Source organism: Arachis ipaensis, chromosome B10 (genome assembly GCF_059453495.1).
Source record: "Arachis ipaensis isolate K30076 ecotype BB chromosome B10, ASM5945349v1, whole genome shotgun sequence".
In the NCBI taxonomy this organism is placed as follows: domain Eukaryota; kingdom Viridiplantae; phylum Streptophyta; class Magnoliopsida; order Fabales; family Fabaceae; genus Arachis; species Arachis ipaensis.
In genome coordinates, this window is record NC_142435.1 from 46,649,140 (window position 1) to 46,662,500 (window position 13,361).

Below are 13,361 nucleotides of genomic sequence, written 5' to 3' on the forward strand. Positions count from 1 at the left end.
TCTTCTCTCTTCAATTACCGAGACCCGTACATACAAAGGTCTAGGTAGCTCATCTCCTTCTAAGAAGTCAGATCTCCTTCCTATATTCTAAAAAGAAGAAGAGCCTTTCTTAACTCTGGAATTGTAAGGCATTTAGGAGCGCTGTTTTACTAGAAATATCGTATGAGATATAAACTTTACTTCACCGAAAGGGCAGGTCTTTCTTTTTATTGCTGATCTTATCAAGTACGGGATTTGCTTCTATAAGCCACCGCCCAATAGAGCTTAGCCATGTGTGGATCGAAATGGTCTCGCGAAGCCGGTCACCGGTAGGTCTAAGAACGGATTTCAAGCTTGATAAGCTGCAAACCAAACCAGACAATCCATTCCTTCAGTAGGTGGATCCTGAAATCTTATTTGGGAGCAAGGGAGGTGAAGTGATCCCTAATTCCCTATCACTAGAGAAAATAGGAATCGAATTTCACTAAATGAAGGATCCGAAGGTAAAAGAAAAGTATAAATTACCAAAAAGCCCCGATCTAGCCCTGATCTAAGGTGAAAAGCGAGTCGATCTGGTATCCAATATCAAATGGAAGTCGTATCACCCTTGACATAACAGGGTTTCGGTCCCATTTCTTCTTGCCATAGAGGTCGAAGCTTCTTTTCCTGTTCCCAGGAGTGAACATAGGTGGGCCTTAGCTAGTGGCTTCAACCCGCTCTTCAGCAACTAAGAAAGAATATGATTTGCCTTCCTGCAGACATGGACTTTTACAGTCACTATTGGGTCCCATCCCGGGGCTTCTCAGGGGGATTACGGGCTCTTTGGGAAACAAACTCTTGTTTGTGATCTTCGTATCCTATACCCCCATTTGTGGCTTTCCCGGTTACAAGGATTGCACCTCGTCAAGGCTTTCTTCTCAACATAATGTTTCACCGTCCTCGAGTCGATCTAGCAGGACAAGTAGTTCGAGTCTGCTTTTCTGTTCAAGAGGGAAGAAAGCCAAAGCTCTTTTTCCAGAATCACAGGGGATGCAATAAGAAATGAGAATTCCTGATGTATTTGACCCCGAAGTGCCATTGGCGCATTAGAAGTTTTGACAAAGCCCCAGTCTAAGGCTAAAGGGCGGTCTCCACAGTCTCCAATTTGGTCTCCAATGGAAGTCGTATCATCTCCTTGACATTCTTATTACAGAGGGCCCTCTTTCCTAAATGAAGTGGTTTGAGCCCCATTTCACTAGTTCTGGTAAGGACTCGCACTCCCCAATTCTCATGTCTTAAGCACGATGGATTGGTTCTATTTTTCAATAACTGAAGTACGTAAGAAAGGGACATGATAGCTTCGACGATTCCCTTTTGGATTCATTGATGTCCCTGTTTCAGGAAAGATGCTCGGGTCTGGTCTAGTGTATCGATTCGGCTAAGAAAACCAAGACTCTGCTTTTACTGAGAATCTTTTCGATTAAATGATCAACTTCAACGAGATTTCCACAACGAGATATCATCTCAGTGCCAAAACCGACGATGAGACTTGAAGAAGCATATATCATCGTTCGCAGTAATTTGCCCGGAATTCGATTCTATGACCACCTTTCCAAAAGGAAAGAAAGTCGCAAGAAAAGGTTAGGTTAGGAGGAGCTAGAGCTAACACTAGGGATCAGACCAGATCCTAAAATGGCGTATGAAATGATTATGGTCTATCTAGTACAGTATGATCGATCAAGTCATTCACTTCGCTAGGTCTTTCGATTAGAGCGGGTAGTTGAAATGGCTCTGCTTTCCAGTTTCCTTTGTGCATCTTTCTTTCTTTTCCCATGTCTTTCTTGGTTGGTAAACCCAACTGGCGATTTACAACAAACAATCTATAGTCAAACATAAGTCCTGCGGGCTTGCTTTTAACCATACCTGGTTCAGTCTGTATGGAGGGAATCATTTTTTCTCAATCAAGACCATGTCAGAGATTTTTTCAGTTTTTGTGCTTGGCTTTTGCTTCTGTTTTTACGTAAGTGTAAACACTTGGCACGCTTATAGGATTATCCAGATAAATGAAAGATTACAGAAGCTCATGACATTTAAAATAACTTGGAAAGACGGGTTGGTGATAACCCCGTGGGAACGGCCTATTGGTCCCACCCACGGCCCATCTGACCCTTCTTCGCCTTCGGGTTCTCCTGTTAAGGATGCCCTGGATCTAGCGCAAGATGTTCCCCACAGCCCCCTTGATCAATTTGCCATTAAGTCATTTCTTGATATGAGGGTAGGATACTTGTATATCTCATTCACAAATCCCGCTTTCTTTATGCTGCTAACTCTCGGTTTGGTCTTCCTGCTGTTTCATTTGGTTACTAAAAAGGGCGGAGGAAAGTCAGTACCAAATGCTTGGCAATCCTTGGTAGAGCTTATTTATGATTTCGTGCCAAACCTGGTAAACGAACAAATAGGTGGTCTTTCCGGAAATGTGAAACAAAAGTTTTTCCCTTGCATCTCGGTCACTTTTACTTTTTCGTTATTTTGTAATCTCCAGGGTATGATACCTTATAGCTTCACAGTTACAAGTCATTTTCTCATTACTTTGGGTCTCTCATTTTCCATTTTTATTGGCATTACTCTAGTGGGATTTCAAAGAAATGGGCTTCATTTTTTAAGCTTCTCATTACCCGCAGGAGTCCCACTGCCGTTAGCACCTTTTTTAGTACTCCTTGAGCTAATCCCTCATAGTTTTCGCGCATTAAGCTCAGGAATACGTTTATTTGCTAATATGATGGCCGGTCATAGTTCAGTAAAGATTTTAAGTGGGTCCGCTTGGACTATGCTATGTATGAATGATCTTTTCTATTTCATAGGAGATCTTGGTCCTTTATGTTTAGTTCTTGCATTAACCGGTCTGGAATTAGGCGTAGCTATATCACAAGCTCATGTTTCTACGATCTCAATCTGTATTTACTTGAATGATGCTATAAATCTCCATCAAACTTTCTTTTTTGTTATTTTTTATAATTGAATAAAAGCGAGATAGAATCCTAGTCATAGAATGAATTTCCCACTCCTCCTGAATGAAAGGGTTTGTTTTCAGCTCATAGCGGTTGGCCCTAGCTCAAAAGGAAGAGTGAATCCATAGGGATTCCAAACTCCATGATGAATTAAGTGTCCGCATCCACGATTGGGAGAGGGAGCAGCTTTAGTACTGTGGATCTAAGTAACTCAGTGAGTGCTTTCGAAGAAAGGGGAAAATGAAATACGAACAACCGCGTAGGTCGTAATAGATCGACTTTCATGCTAGTTCTTGCTCCAGCATGAAAGTTCCATTTCAGGGAAGGACGGACGACGTACCATGATACTTTCTGTTTTGTCGAGCCCTGCTTTGGTCTCTGGTTTGATGGTTTCACGTGCTAAAAATCCGGTACATTCCGTTTTGTTTCCCATCCTAGTCTTTCGCGACACTTCAGGTTTACTTCTTTTGTTAGGTCTCGACTTCTCCGCTATGATCTTCCCAGTAGTTCATATAGGAGCTATAGCCGTTTCATTCCTATTCGTTGTTATGATGTTCCATATTCAAATTGCGGAGATTCACGAAGAAGTATTGCGCTATTTACCAGTTAGTGGTATTATTGGACTGATCCTTTGGTGGGAAATGTTCTTCATTTTAGATAATGAAACCATTCCATTACTACCAACCCAAAGAAATACGACCTCTCTGAGATATACGGTTTATGCCGGAAAGGTACGAAGTTGGACTAATTTGGAAACATTGGGCAATTTACTTTACACCTACTATTTCGTCTGGTTTTTGGTTCCTAGTCTAATTTTATTAGTAGCCATGATTGGGGCTATAGTACTTACTATGCATAGGACGACTCAGGTAAAAAGACAGGATGTTTTCCGACGAAATGCTCTTGATTTTAGGAGGACTATAATGAGGAGGACGACAGATAACTCACGATCTACTAAAAGGAAAGTTTCCGGAGATATTGGTTCGAATCCAATTCGTGAGATAGGATGGGAAGGAAGAGAGTAAGCAAGTTTCCCGCCTCTTGGTTTCCAGTCTCAGTGCCTGTTCTAAAGCAAGTGCCAAAAACAAGTTCTAGTGAAAGCTCGAAAGAAAGCTATCTCTAAGCGATAGGACTTGTGTACCCCGAGAAACGTATTCCGCAGGACAGGAAAGACAAGTATGGTAGAGAAGCTGTTTTCCCCCTCTAAATGAAGAACCTGCGATGCGAATAGTACTTGAGGCTTACACTTCATCTCAACAGGTAAGGGCCCACGTGTGGAGAGTTTCTTTAACCAGTGGTATCCAGTATGACTTCTTTCAGGTTCTATCCAATCCAATATCACCTGAAAAAAAGTATAGTTCTAGTTTCGAGGTTAGGTTTGCCAGGCAGACAGGCGAAGTCAGCAGGGGGTTCCAACTCATAAATGAAATAGCTTGCAGTCAGGTCCTTCCCTAACCCTAACGAGGAGGAGAGGACAAGATAGCGTATTTTTAGTCGAACTGGAACATAATTCTAATTCCGTATCGTATCTCACAGTGAAGTTCCGGACTACACTACCATATTATCGGTGAATGAATTCCCGACTCCCGAGTGGTCAACTTAGAGGGCGCCCGCCTTTCCCGCATCTTCGAGACCTCAGCTCAGCAGACCTTCGAGCCCGTCTCCTACTTCTGAGTTCGATTCGGCTTCAGCAGCTAATGTAGATTTTGCCGATTCTGCTTTTTCTTCAACATCAACAGATTCGTCAGCTGAAACTAATTCCGCTTTAGCCTGAATGAGAAAAATAAGGGGGGGCCTTAAACAGGATAGGGCAGGATAGATAAAAGGCTTTCTCTTTAAGTTACGCTACCGATCCGATACTAGTATCGAATCCACCCTTTGCTGCCTTTCGAGCCCTGAAACCTACCCTATATCTCTGTCCTGGCACTTCATAGAAGAAGGAGCTTCCGCTGGATTTACTCTGTAAGCTGGAGCCACACCACGAGTGCTTGACTGGACGAAGTCTGCTAGAAGCTCATCCCAAGGAAGCTTCTTTGTCCACCCTTAGTCGAAGAGTTTGATGACCGGATGGATGGCGCCTTGGGGTAGCAATCCAAGTGATCCTTACAAGCAACTGCAGTCCCTGATAAGGCAGCTATGATGGTAGGAACCCGAGGAAAAAAGAGTATAGACCTTGGAGTTATCCGCAGTGCCACGGCTCTCGCATCTTTGGACACAGCAGAGAGGTTGTCTAGGGCGACATTAATATGACAGAATATCTATGATGACTCCATGTAAGCAAGACTATATAGTCAAAAAATCCACCATATTAGCCTAAAAGCCTATTAGACAGACATCTGACTTTCTTTGGAATTACGGTACTACCTTCCCTTTCCCTTCCAGGATGTCTCAATAATGGGGCCTACCCATAACATAAGATAAAAGAAGATTGGGGCCGCACACAAGGCTTAAACCGGTCAGGTTGACCCTCATACCACATGGAACCTCTCTCACCAGTGATGTAGTAGAAGACCCGGACTTTCAAGACTCACTTCCAAACCAAAGTGGTATCCATCCTTTCTTAAATACTTACCGACCAGCCCCAGTGTCCACATTGGGCATTCATTGGAGGACGAACCGGGTAGGAATTAGGCAACCAAGCCCTACTATCAGTGATTTCATACATAGCAGAGGCCGGGATAAAGAGAAAGCCCTTCCTTCACACTAGAACATTATGTTCATTTAGGGCTAAGAGAGAGACTAACTGATAGGAGTCCTGTGACAAAGAGCTTTTTTTTAGAAAGACCTTAGGAATCCATGTGGGCGCTGCTGGATGCTCCCTGCTTTTAAGGTCCCCTCCCACGGATTGGCCTGCAGCTCCTTCTGTGGCACTAAGACTTGCAGCTTTCATTCTGTCTCCTTCGTGTCTATACTTTATCCATCTCCTTCATTAAGAGTTTGATTCTTCCTCTCTCTCTCTATTCTACAAATACTACCCCCCGACATTAAATAGAATGAATTCCGATACTGGAAAGCGGCCGTTCAAGGAGAAGGGAAGTTTTAGAGTGCCTTCTCGCTCCTCTCCTAAAGTCCGTTCCTTCCCTTCAAAGGCTAGCTTTCTTTCCCGACTAGTTTGATGAAGAACCTACTTCGGCTGAAACCAGAAAGGCCTTCAAACAATCCCGTACTTCTGGCTCTAGCCCGCTTCACTGTATGAAAGAAAGGTCTAGGTTAGACCTCTGGCATTTCTTCCCTTCTCAATAGGGACCTGTCCCCCAAAATTTCCTTTTGGTCTTCAGAGATAGACTTGGAGACAATGTTGTTTCTAACCGGAATTCCTGGATAACTTGAATGGTCATCAGCCAACAATTTACTGTTTAACTCAACTAGCCTTTCACTCTTTCACTACAGCTCTTTCATCAACTACAGCAAGATCCGATGTAGCGCATTCTCCCTCTTTCGCATATCTTCACTACAGTCATATAGACAATAAGTTAAGTAAAGTAGTTCTAGTCTAGCATTTCAAGTTGTTATCCGAGCTCTTGTCCTTCCTCTTTGATTCAAGACAAAGCAAAGAATAGAGGCTATAGTTGTTTTCCCGAGTGAAAAAGGTATAGGTGGAATCTCCGAACGAAGACTTCGAATCTGTATGCGAGTGCTTTCCGGGAAGGCAGGTCCGGCACTCCGCGGTGATAGACCGAAGGTATGGACTTTCAGTTCACATGCGCTACTTCGGATTTATGGGGTAGTTACCTAAACCGTCAGCTTCAAGTATTCTGCTCACCTACATGCCGTGCTGGTGCATATGTTCCACGTGCTTCTACTGGCCAAACCAACCCTAACTCGTTTTGCTTTCTCTGTGCTTGTTTCGCAAGTGACTACTATCATCCTCCCTGCTCCATCCCTACGCTCTCGCATGCTTTCATGTACACGTGTCACCTCTTCCCTACAACCCATGACACGCCCTGCCCTGCTTTCTATGCCATGCTTCCTCAAAAACTGGAACTGGGCCCTTACAATCTTAGGCTGACCAGCTTCCGTAGCTGTCCTTCTCCCAGCCCCCTATTTCGATCATGCCTCTCCAATGCTCTCTTCGCTGGTTGCTTCCCTGCTGACTAGGTAAGAGCTTTCTTGCTGTGAAATTAGTTGATTGGACGGCTATTATTAAATAGTAGATGCTAGCCCTTCGAGCGACGTCGAAAGGTTGCTTTAGTTAATCCTAAAAAGAAAGTTGTTAAGCTTTCGGTTTCCAGGAAACTAAGAAATGGCGGAGCATTCTTTAGTTCCGGAGGGAGCGAACCCTGGTTAGCTGTCGATGTGTGGCTAGTTCTGTTGAGCTTTGCTCCGCTTCTTATTCTTGCACTTGCGTATGCATATTCTTCTTTTTATTCACTTGCAGCATCTAGCCTTTCTTTGAAAGCAATTACCATGTCTTAGATGGAAAGTCATCGGATTCACTTTCAATTCCCTTTTGTGGACATCTGAGGAGAGGGGGGAAGCCCTTTCACAGAATCCGTAGATTCTCTCCCTAAGAGCAGAGCCACTTGACCAGAGAGATAGACGATGTTTGCACGGGTACCCTCAATGCATTAATTTGACGTTGGGGCTAAACCTCTTTTTGTTTGGCCCATGAGGATACTTTCACTATACTTGCTCTTCTTGCCTGCTCCCATTTCGAGTCAAGCTTCCGCTTGTCACGAAAGATTATTTAAGTAGAATGCCCTTGGCAGAGTATACCGATAGCTCTCAAGGAGGACCCCTCATCCAAGGTTTTCCTTGAGTTGGCCAGAAATACCTTACTAAGTGTAGAGTTGTCGTGACACACAATAGTTGAAACATTCTCATTCTTTACTTTCTCGTCTTGAGCTCGCCTTGCCGGATTATTCAACCGGACCTCTATAGAGAATATAGAATTCGAAATCACCGGTAGTCACATCTAGCTATCAAAGAAGATACAAGCCTTATCCCAATAAAAGTTAGGGAAGGAAGGCAATCTTTTTCCTAAAAGAACCTCAGCTTGCATACCTTTTCCTTCCTTATCCATCTTTACCTAAAGTAAAGGACGATAGGAAGATAGGATTGATGTGAGCATTAACGTCCGCTAAGTTTATAGAAAGCGGGTCAAACTACAGGTATGAGTTCCATCTTACTTACTTGGCCCTAGCTTACTACTCCTACTGGGATACTCGCAAAGGAAGGCAAAGATAGCTAATAGCAGCTCAGCTCATATTGGCCTGGCCTTATTCAACTACCAGCACTGGAATGGAAGGCTATGGAAAATAGAAGCACTAGGATAGAGGAACAACGTCCGATAAGAACCGTATCGGACGTTACATCTATCTATAGTCCTCTCGTCCGGTAGTATGGATAAAAGAAAGAGAACTAAAACTACTGGGAGAGGAACTCAAAAAAAAAGCAACTATAGGAATTCTTAAACCTATAGACGTTGTTAACGAGCTAACCCCTCTAATAGAATCTCTGCCCTAGGGGGTTTGTAGTGGGCATTCCTATCTGACCGAGTTGCTAGTAGGAAGCTAGGCTATTGAACTAACAGAAGATAAGCGCAGCGGATGATATGGAGCGGACGATCTTCTTCTTTCTTTTATCTAACCTCTATCCATAACAAAGCCGGTAGTTCCCTTTAGTCTGTTTCTAAGAAGCTAAAACAGCTAAGAACGCATTAGCTCTTTCAAGCCCGTTTCTAGAAGAGAAAGCCAGAGGGTAATAGCTGATTGGCAGTATGAGTGTCAGAAAGCTGCCTGCTCGAATCAACATCCCTCTACGAGTTTCCTCATTCCTGTGGTTGTTCTCTTTCCTCTAGGCTAGAGAATATCTTCTTTCTATATGTATTTATTACTTACTGTAAGGGACTTTGTAATAAACAGGACAATCTCTAGCTGACGCGATCCAGCACCCCCAATAGCCGATGGAATGCAATATACCGTCATTCGATAGAGTCGTCGCAGCTTGCGAGTTTGAGGGATCGGGCATCGATTCTCTTGGATCCGATAGGAATCTCGATAGCGAGCAGTACCTATCGTTCGCAGCTACCCCTGGTCGTACGTTCCGCGCTTCGTCTTGCGCTATATGTACTGAGATCTTTGGCATGCTCTTCACTGCAGCCACCTTTCAACAGTAAATCGATCACTCTTAGGATGACTGCTCTCTCCATTCATCTGTCGTGACATAGATCGCAGCTTTCATTACTGCTGACTTATCTAGTCACACATGAAGTAAAGTAGCACTCTCCTTATTTTATTATATTTATATTCGTTTAGGTGCCATCAGCGTCTGTGCTTGTATTCTGTCGAAGGAAAATGCGTTTTATTTTACGCGAGATGTCGGGACAGGAAAGCTTATTTTGATGGCAGGCCAGTAACTACTATAGTTTTGTTTGCAGCTTCCAGGGTTCATCCTATAGCTACTTAGGATCCGATCTATAGCGCGCCACCCAATTAAGGCTACCAGCAGCGGTCTGCCCTTGCCCCTCCTTCTCCATTCGGCATGGCTACAGCCAGACAGTCTTTCTTTTTATTGAACGTAGGGTAGTTCGTTTCAAATAGATCAAGGGACATTTGATCTGGTGAAAACTACACTTGCATTCCTTCATTGATGTGATGGTTTCTCGTTTATCGGGAATCAGGTGCGGCAGAACCCATAATTACCAGCCACTATTGGAAGTAATGTTCCCAGGCTGAATCGGGTCTCTCCCGTTGGTCGATTGTCCATCTAGTGAGTTAGCGTTGAGACTTTCTCTCCCACCAGTCAAGCATTCCAATCCCAGCTGCGGGTCATGGTAAAAATCAACGATATATGTAAAGTTAGACTCGCTACTAAAGAAAGAAGGAACGGTCGAAGCGAAGGGCTTTAGCCAACTCATCGAGGAAAATCTTATCTATTGATTCTATTTGCTCTTGACGCCACCAATTTCTCTAAGACTAAGGACCGATAGACGAGACGAAACTGGGAATAAAAAAAGATCTCGGAACTCATTTCCCTCAGTCTTTTACGTTGCTGTCCCCCTTCTCTGATTCCGTACTCAATTCCGTGTCACCTGCCTGAACAGACAGATCGTCAAATGGCAACGTATATAAAGAAGTGGCCGGTTCCTCACAAACTGAATTGCTTTCTCGAGTTGCTGTTGCCGAAGCTGAGCTTGAAGAGCTTGTTCTCTCCACTCTTGTTGCTTTCTTTGCTATTGCTTCTGTTGAATGGTTGAGGGCGAGTACAGTCTCTTGATCCTCTATCCCTGCCCGACTTGGGCATTTAGCTACGAGAATAACTCATCTCCTTTAATCCCGCTCGAGTGGAATATAGGAAGCTAGGGAGCTAGGTGAATACCCCGATGAGACCCTTCTTTAACCCGACCTGAAAAGGGATTGAACTCTTTCACCTCTTAAACTCGTTCAAGCGGCATTCATCTTAGCAAGACTATTCTTATATTCAGTCTGAAGACTCCCTTCTGTCGCTCGACATAACTACACTATCTGGAATTCTCCTATATCAGGAAGTGGCCTTTAGGCTCTGATCCCTCTGCCCTTTCGCTTTCCGACCCCTCTTTCTCCGTTGAAGCTATTCCCTCCGCTCCCGATGAATGAGTCACTACAGACTTAAGATGTAACTAGCAGTTCCTTGCTTCTCCACTGTTCTGGCTAATCCATGAGATCAGGTTTTCCATAGCGGTGAATCCTTCCCTCTTTCTTAAAGAGAAGGAAGCTACCAATAGCTACGAGCTGCCGTAAGCGCTCTTGCACTAGTACTGTATCACTACACTAAGAATAGAGGAACTACGAGCAGAAAGTCAAAAGTAGTCACTCTTCGCCTTTCAAGATATTTCGTATAAAGAGAGAGATTTCCTATTGCCCTGCCTCCAACAGAATTAATGGCACCAACTGATTCAATAACAGGTCTTCAAGCCTCACTCGATTTCCTTTATATGTTGATGGCCGGTTCATTCCTATTTTCTAAAAGAAGCTAGGATCTTCTAATAATTATTAGAATACGGATACCACTAGCCTTATCCAAGACCGGATCGCAAAACAGAGGGGTGAAGGTCAGAAAGCCTTGCATCCCTTGCTGGGTTACTATAATAGGCATTCCATCTCGAAAAATAGAAAGCGAAAATACCATCCTCTACTCGATCAGTCCCGATTCGAACCAGACTCGACAAGTCCTGTTTGTAGAAGAGCATCTAATCGAACCATTGACAAAGTAACTAAACGTGCCAATGGAAGAGATCTCTTTTTTCTATCTTTTTCTGATGATATCGTCTTTGTTTATGCGATATTGCTTGGAAGTGATAACTAGAATTCTGGATTGCCCCTTGTTAGTGCTCCACCAGGGCTTTCTAAGAGAAGAGGGCATGCACCCTCTCTCTGTCTTTCTTTGTTTTTATTTTCTAACTAATATGTTGTCCCAAAGCCTTCCATTTGCCTTTCCCTGTAGGAATTCCTTTTTCATTCGTTCTTCTGTTGAATGTAGTCCTCTTGAGCTGAGCTCTCTTTGAGGGTGGATTACATACAATACAAGATTTCTTTCATTTTTGCTCTAGTAGAAAGTGGGGGGTGCCTGACCTCACCAAAAAAAGGGCTTTCCCCAGAGAATCTCCTTAGCCCTGGTACTGTATGGGCTGTCGAGCCTCAATTAACTGCTACTATAGGGTAGCCGCTTGAACTCATAGCTGTGGTAACTGCGCCCTTCGCTCATTGACTATTCATTACCTGAATACTCAAATGAATAGCCATAGCTGCTAAGAACAACAAATGATCACCTTTCACCCCTGATATGATAGTAGTATGCCGGGCAAAAGCTTCCAGGGTCTCATCCCAAGATGAGAGGTTCTTTTTCGCTTTTATGGTATAAGTATTGATGGGAAAGTTGGATCTTCTTTCTATCTATTGATTTTTATTGATAAATAGAAGTGGCCCACCCACTCACGACCCATGGGGAAGTCATCTACGCTCAGCAGCGACAATTCCTGTAAAGACGGGGGCTTATAGAGTCGGAGTTGGTCGTGTCCAGTCATTAGACTGGAAGCTTGAATGTCCTAAAAAAGAAGCTAAGCCAGCCAGTGATCCATAGGCCTTTGTTCGATCGCTTTCGTTCATCAGAAGTAGTGGACAAGGAGTCAGCATCGTGCATGCAATTCCATCGATCTGGTCAATTCATTTCCGCGAGACGCTGCTCCACTCTTTTGCTTTTGCATTGCCATACGAGGAAGATCGCTCAGTTACATGTCAAAAGATATTGAATTTCCGACCAAGCAATTCAGATTGAAATATGGGAATTTAGACCGAAAGATATCCATGTCAGTTAAAGATGTCTCTTTTTTGAGTTATAGGAACAGAGCGAAGGGCAAGCAGCTGAACCCATTTCCTTAATAGAATAGAATGGGGCTAGTTGGCGGACTTGATGTCATCTAAGTCAACTGGGGAAATCGGCTTCGATCCTCTTTGCGTTGATTCTCTAGTCGGAGAGTCATTTAATGATTATCCTCTTGATTTGTCTTTGTTACACCGGGCTTCCAAGTAAGTAATAGTATGAACCGCTTGCTCTGCTCGCAGCTTACACAGGGCTGTGGGAGGACTTGAGCGATGAGATCCTGCGAGACCTCATCTGAATAGGTCTCGCTCCGTCCGTGCCTTTTGATTTGACTTGGGATGGGACTGAAAAACCCATGATCTCAGGTTCGAACTCATTATCATAGTATGGGCTTCGGTTCGGAACTCTGAATCGATCAATCAAATGGGACTACTCCGATCTTCGCATCGGTGAAATAACGCATAATAGATAGACCTGGAAATCGATGCTTTCTGGCTCCTCACTTCCGGCTTGATTAAGAGGTTGAGGGCGCCTCCCCTCTCTTTTACTTTAAAGATACTTTACCCGAAGGAGATAGAAAGAGAGGAGAACAAGTCACTTATTTTCTTTCACTATTCCCATCAAGCCTTGGGTTATCTTGATGCTTTCATTTCCCTCAACCTGAGTAAGCTGGTCCCCCCATCTCTAAATACAAACTTCTTCAAGTTCGCGTTGTTTACCTTGGTCGGAAATCAGGGTGGATCAAAGGGTTCCTTCGGAGCAAATAAATCTTGCGTTGCTTTATTAAGGAGCTCCCCACATTCGCACGGGCTGGGGACATGATGAGAGCAGCAAACATGGCTCTGGAATGTGTCCCTTACCACCCTAACTACTAGCTCTAGATCAGGAGAGGAAAGAGCCCTCGGATTTACAAGCAATTGCTCTGGTATGCTAAACCACCAAACAGAGAATCCAATCCATAAGCAAGTTAGGAGCTCCCTTACATACGAATAAATGAGTGCCTCCTCTAACTCTTTGATTCAGGCGCTGTACATCACAAAAAAAAACCCCTGCCTTCGATCTCAGAAAATAGGAATCTCTTCCTACTTCTCTTAT

At 43.8% G+C, this 13,361-nt stretch overlaps 1 protein-coding gene across 1 annotated transcript; it reads left to right on the plus strand.

Moving 5' to 3' along the window:
• The first annotated feature begins 3,307 nt into the window (after positions 1-3,307).
• LOC148579915 (NADH-ubiquinone oxidoreductase chain 6) lies at positions 3,308-5,396 on the plus strand. Its single transcript, XM_088508212.1, has 2 exons — positions 3,308-4,342; positions 4,410-5,396. The coding sequence occupies exon 1, from the start codon at positions 3,308-3,310 to the stop codon at positions 3,989-3,991; it is 684 nt and encodes a 227-aa protein (XP_088364338.1). The 3' UTR covers positions 3,992-4,342; positions 4,410-5,396.
• The last annotated feature ends 7,965 nt before the right edge of the window (positions 5,397-13,361 follow it).

What these genes read in the sequence shown, in the direction of transcription:
- LOC148579915 (XM_088508212.1), top strand. Translation starts at nt 3,308, where the DNA reads ATGATACTTTCTGTTTTGTCGAGCCCTGCTTTGGTCTCTGGTTTGATG.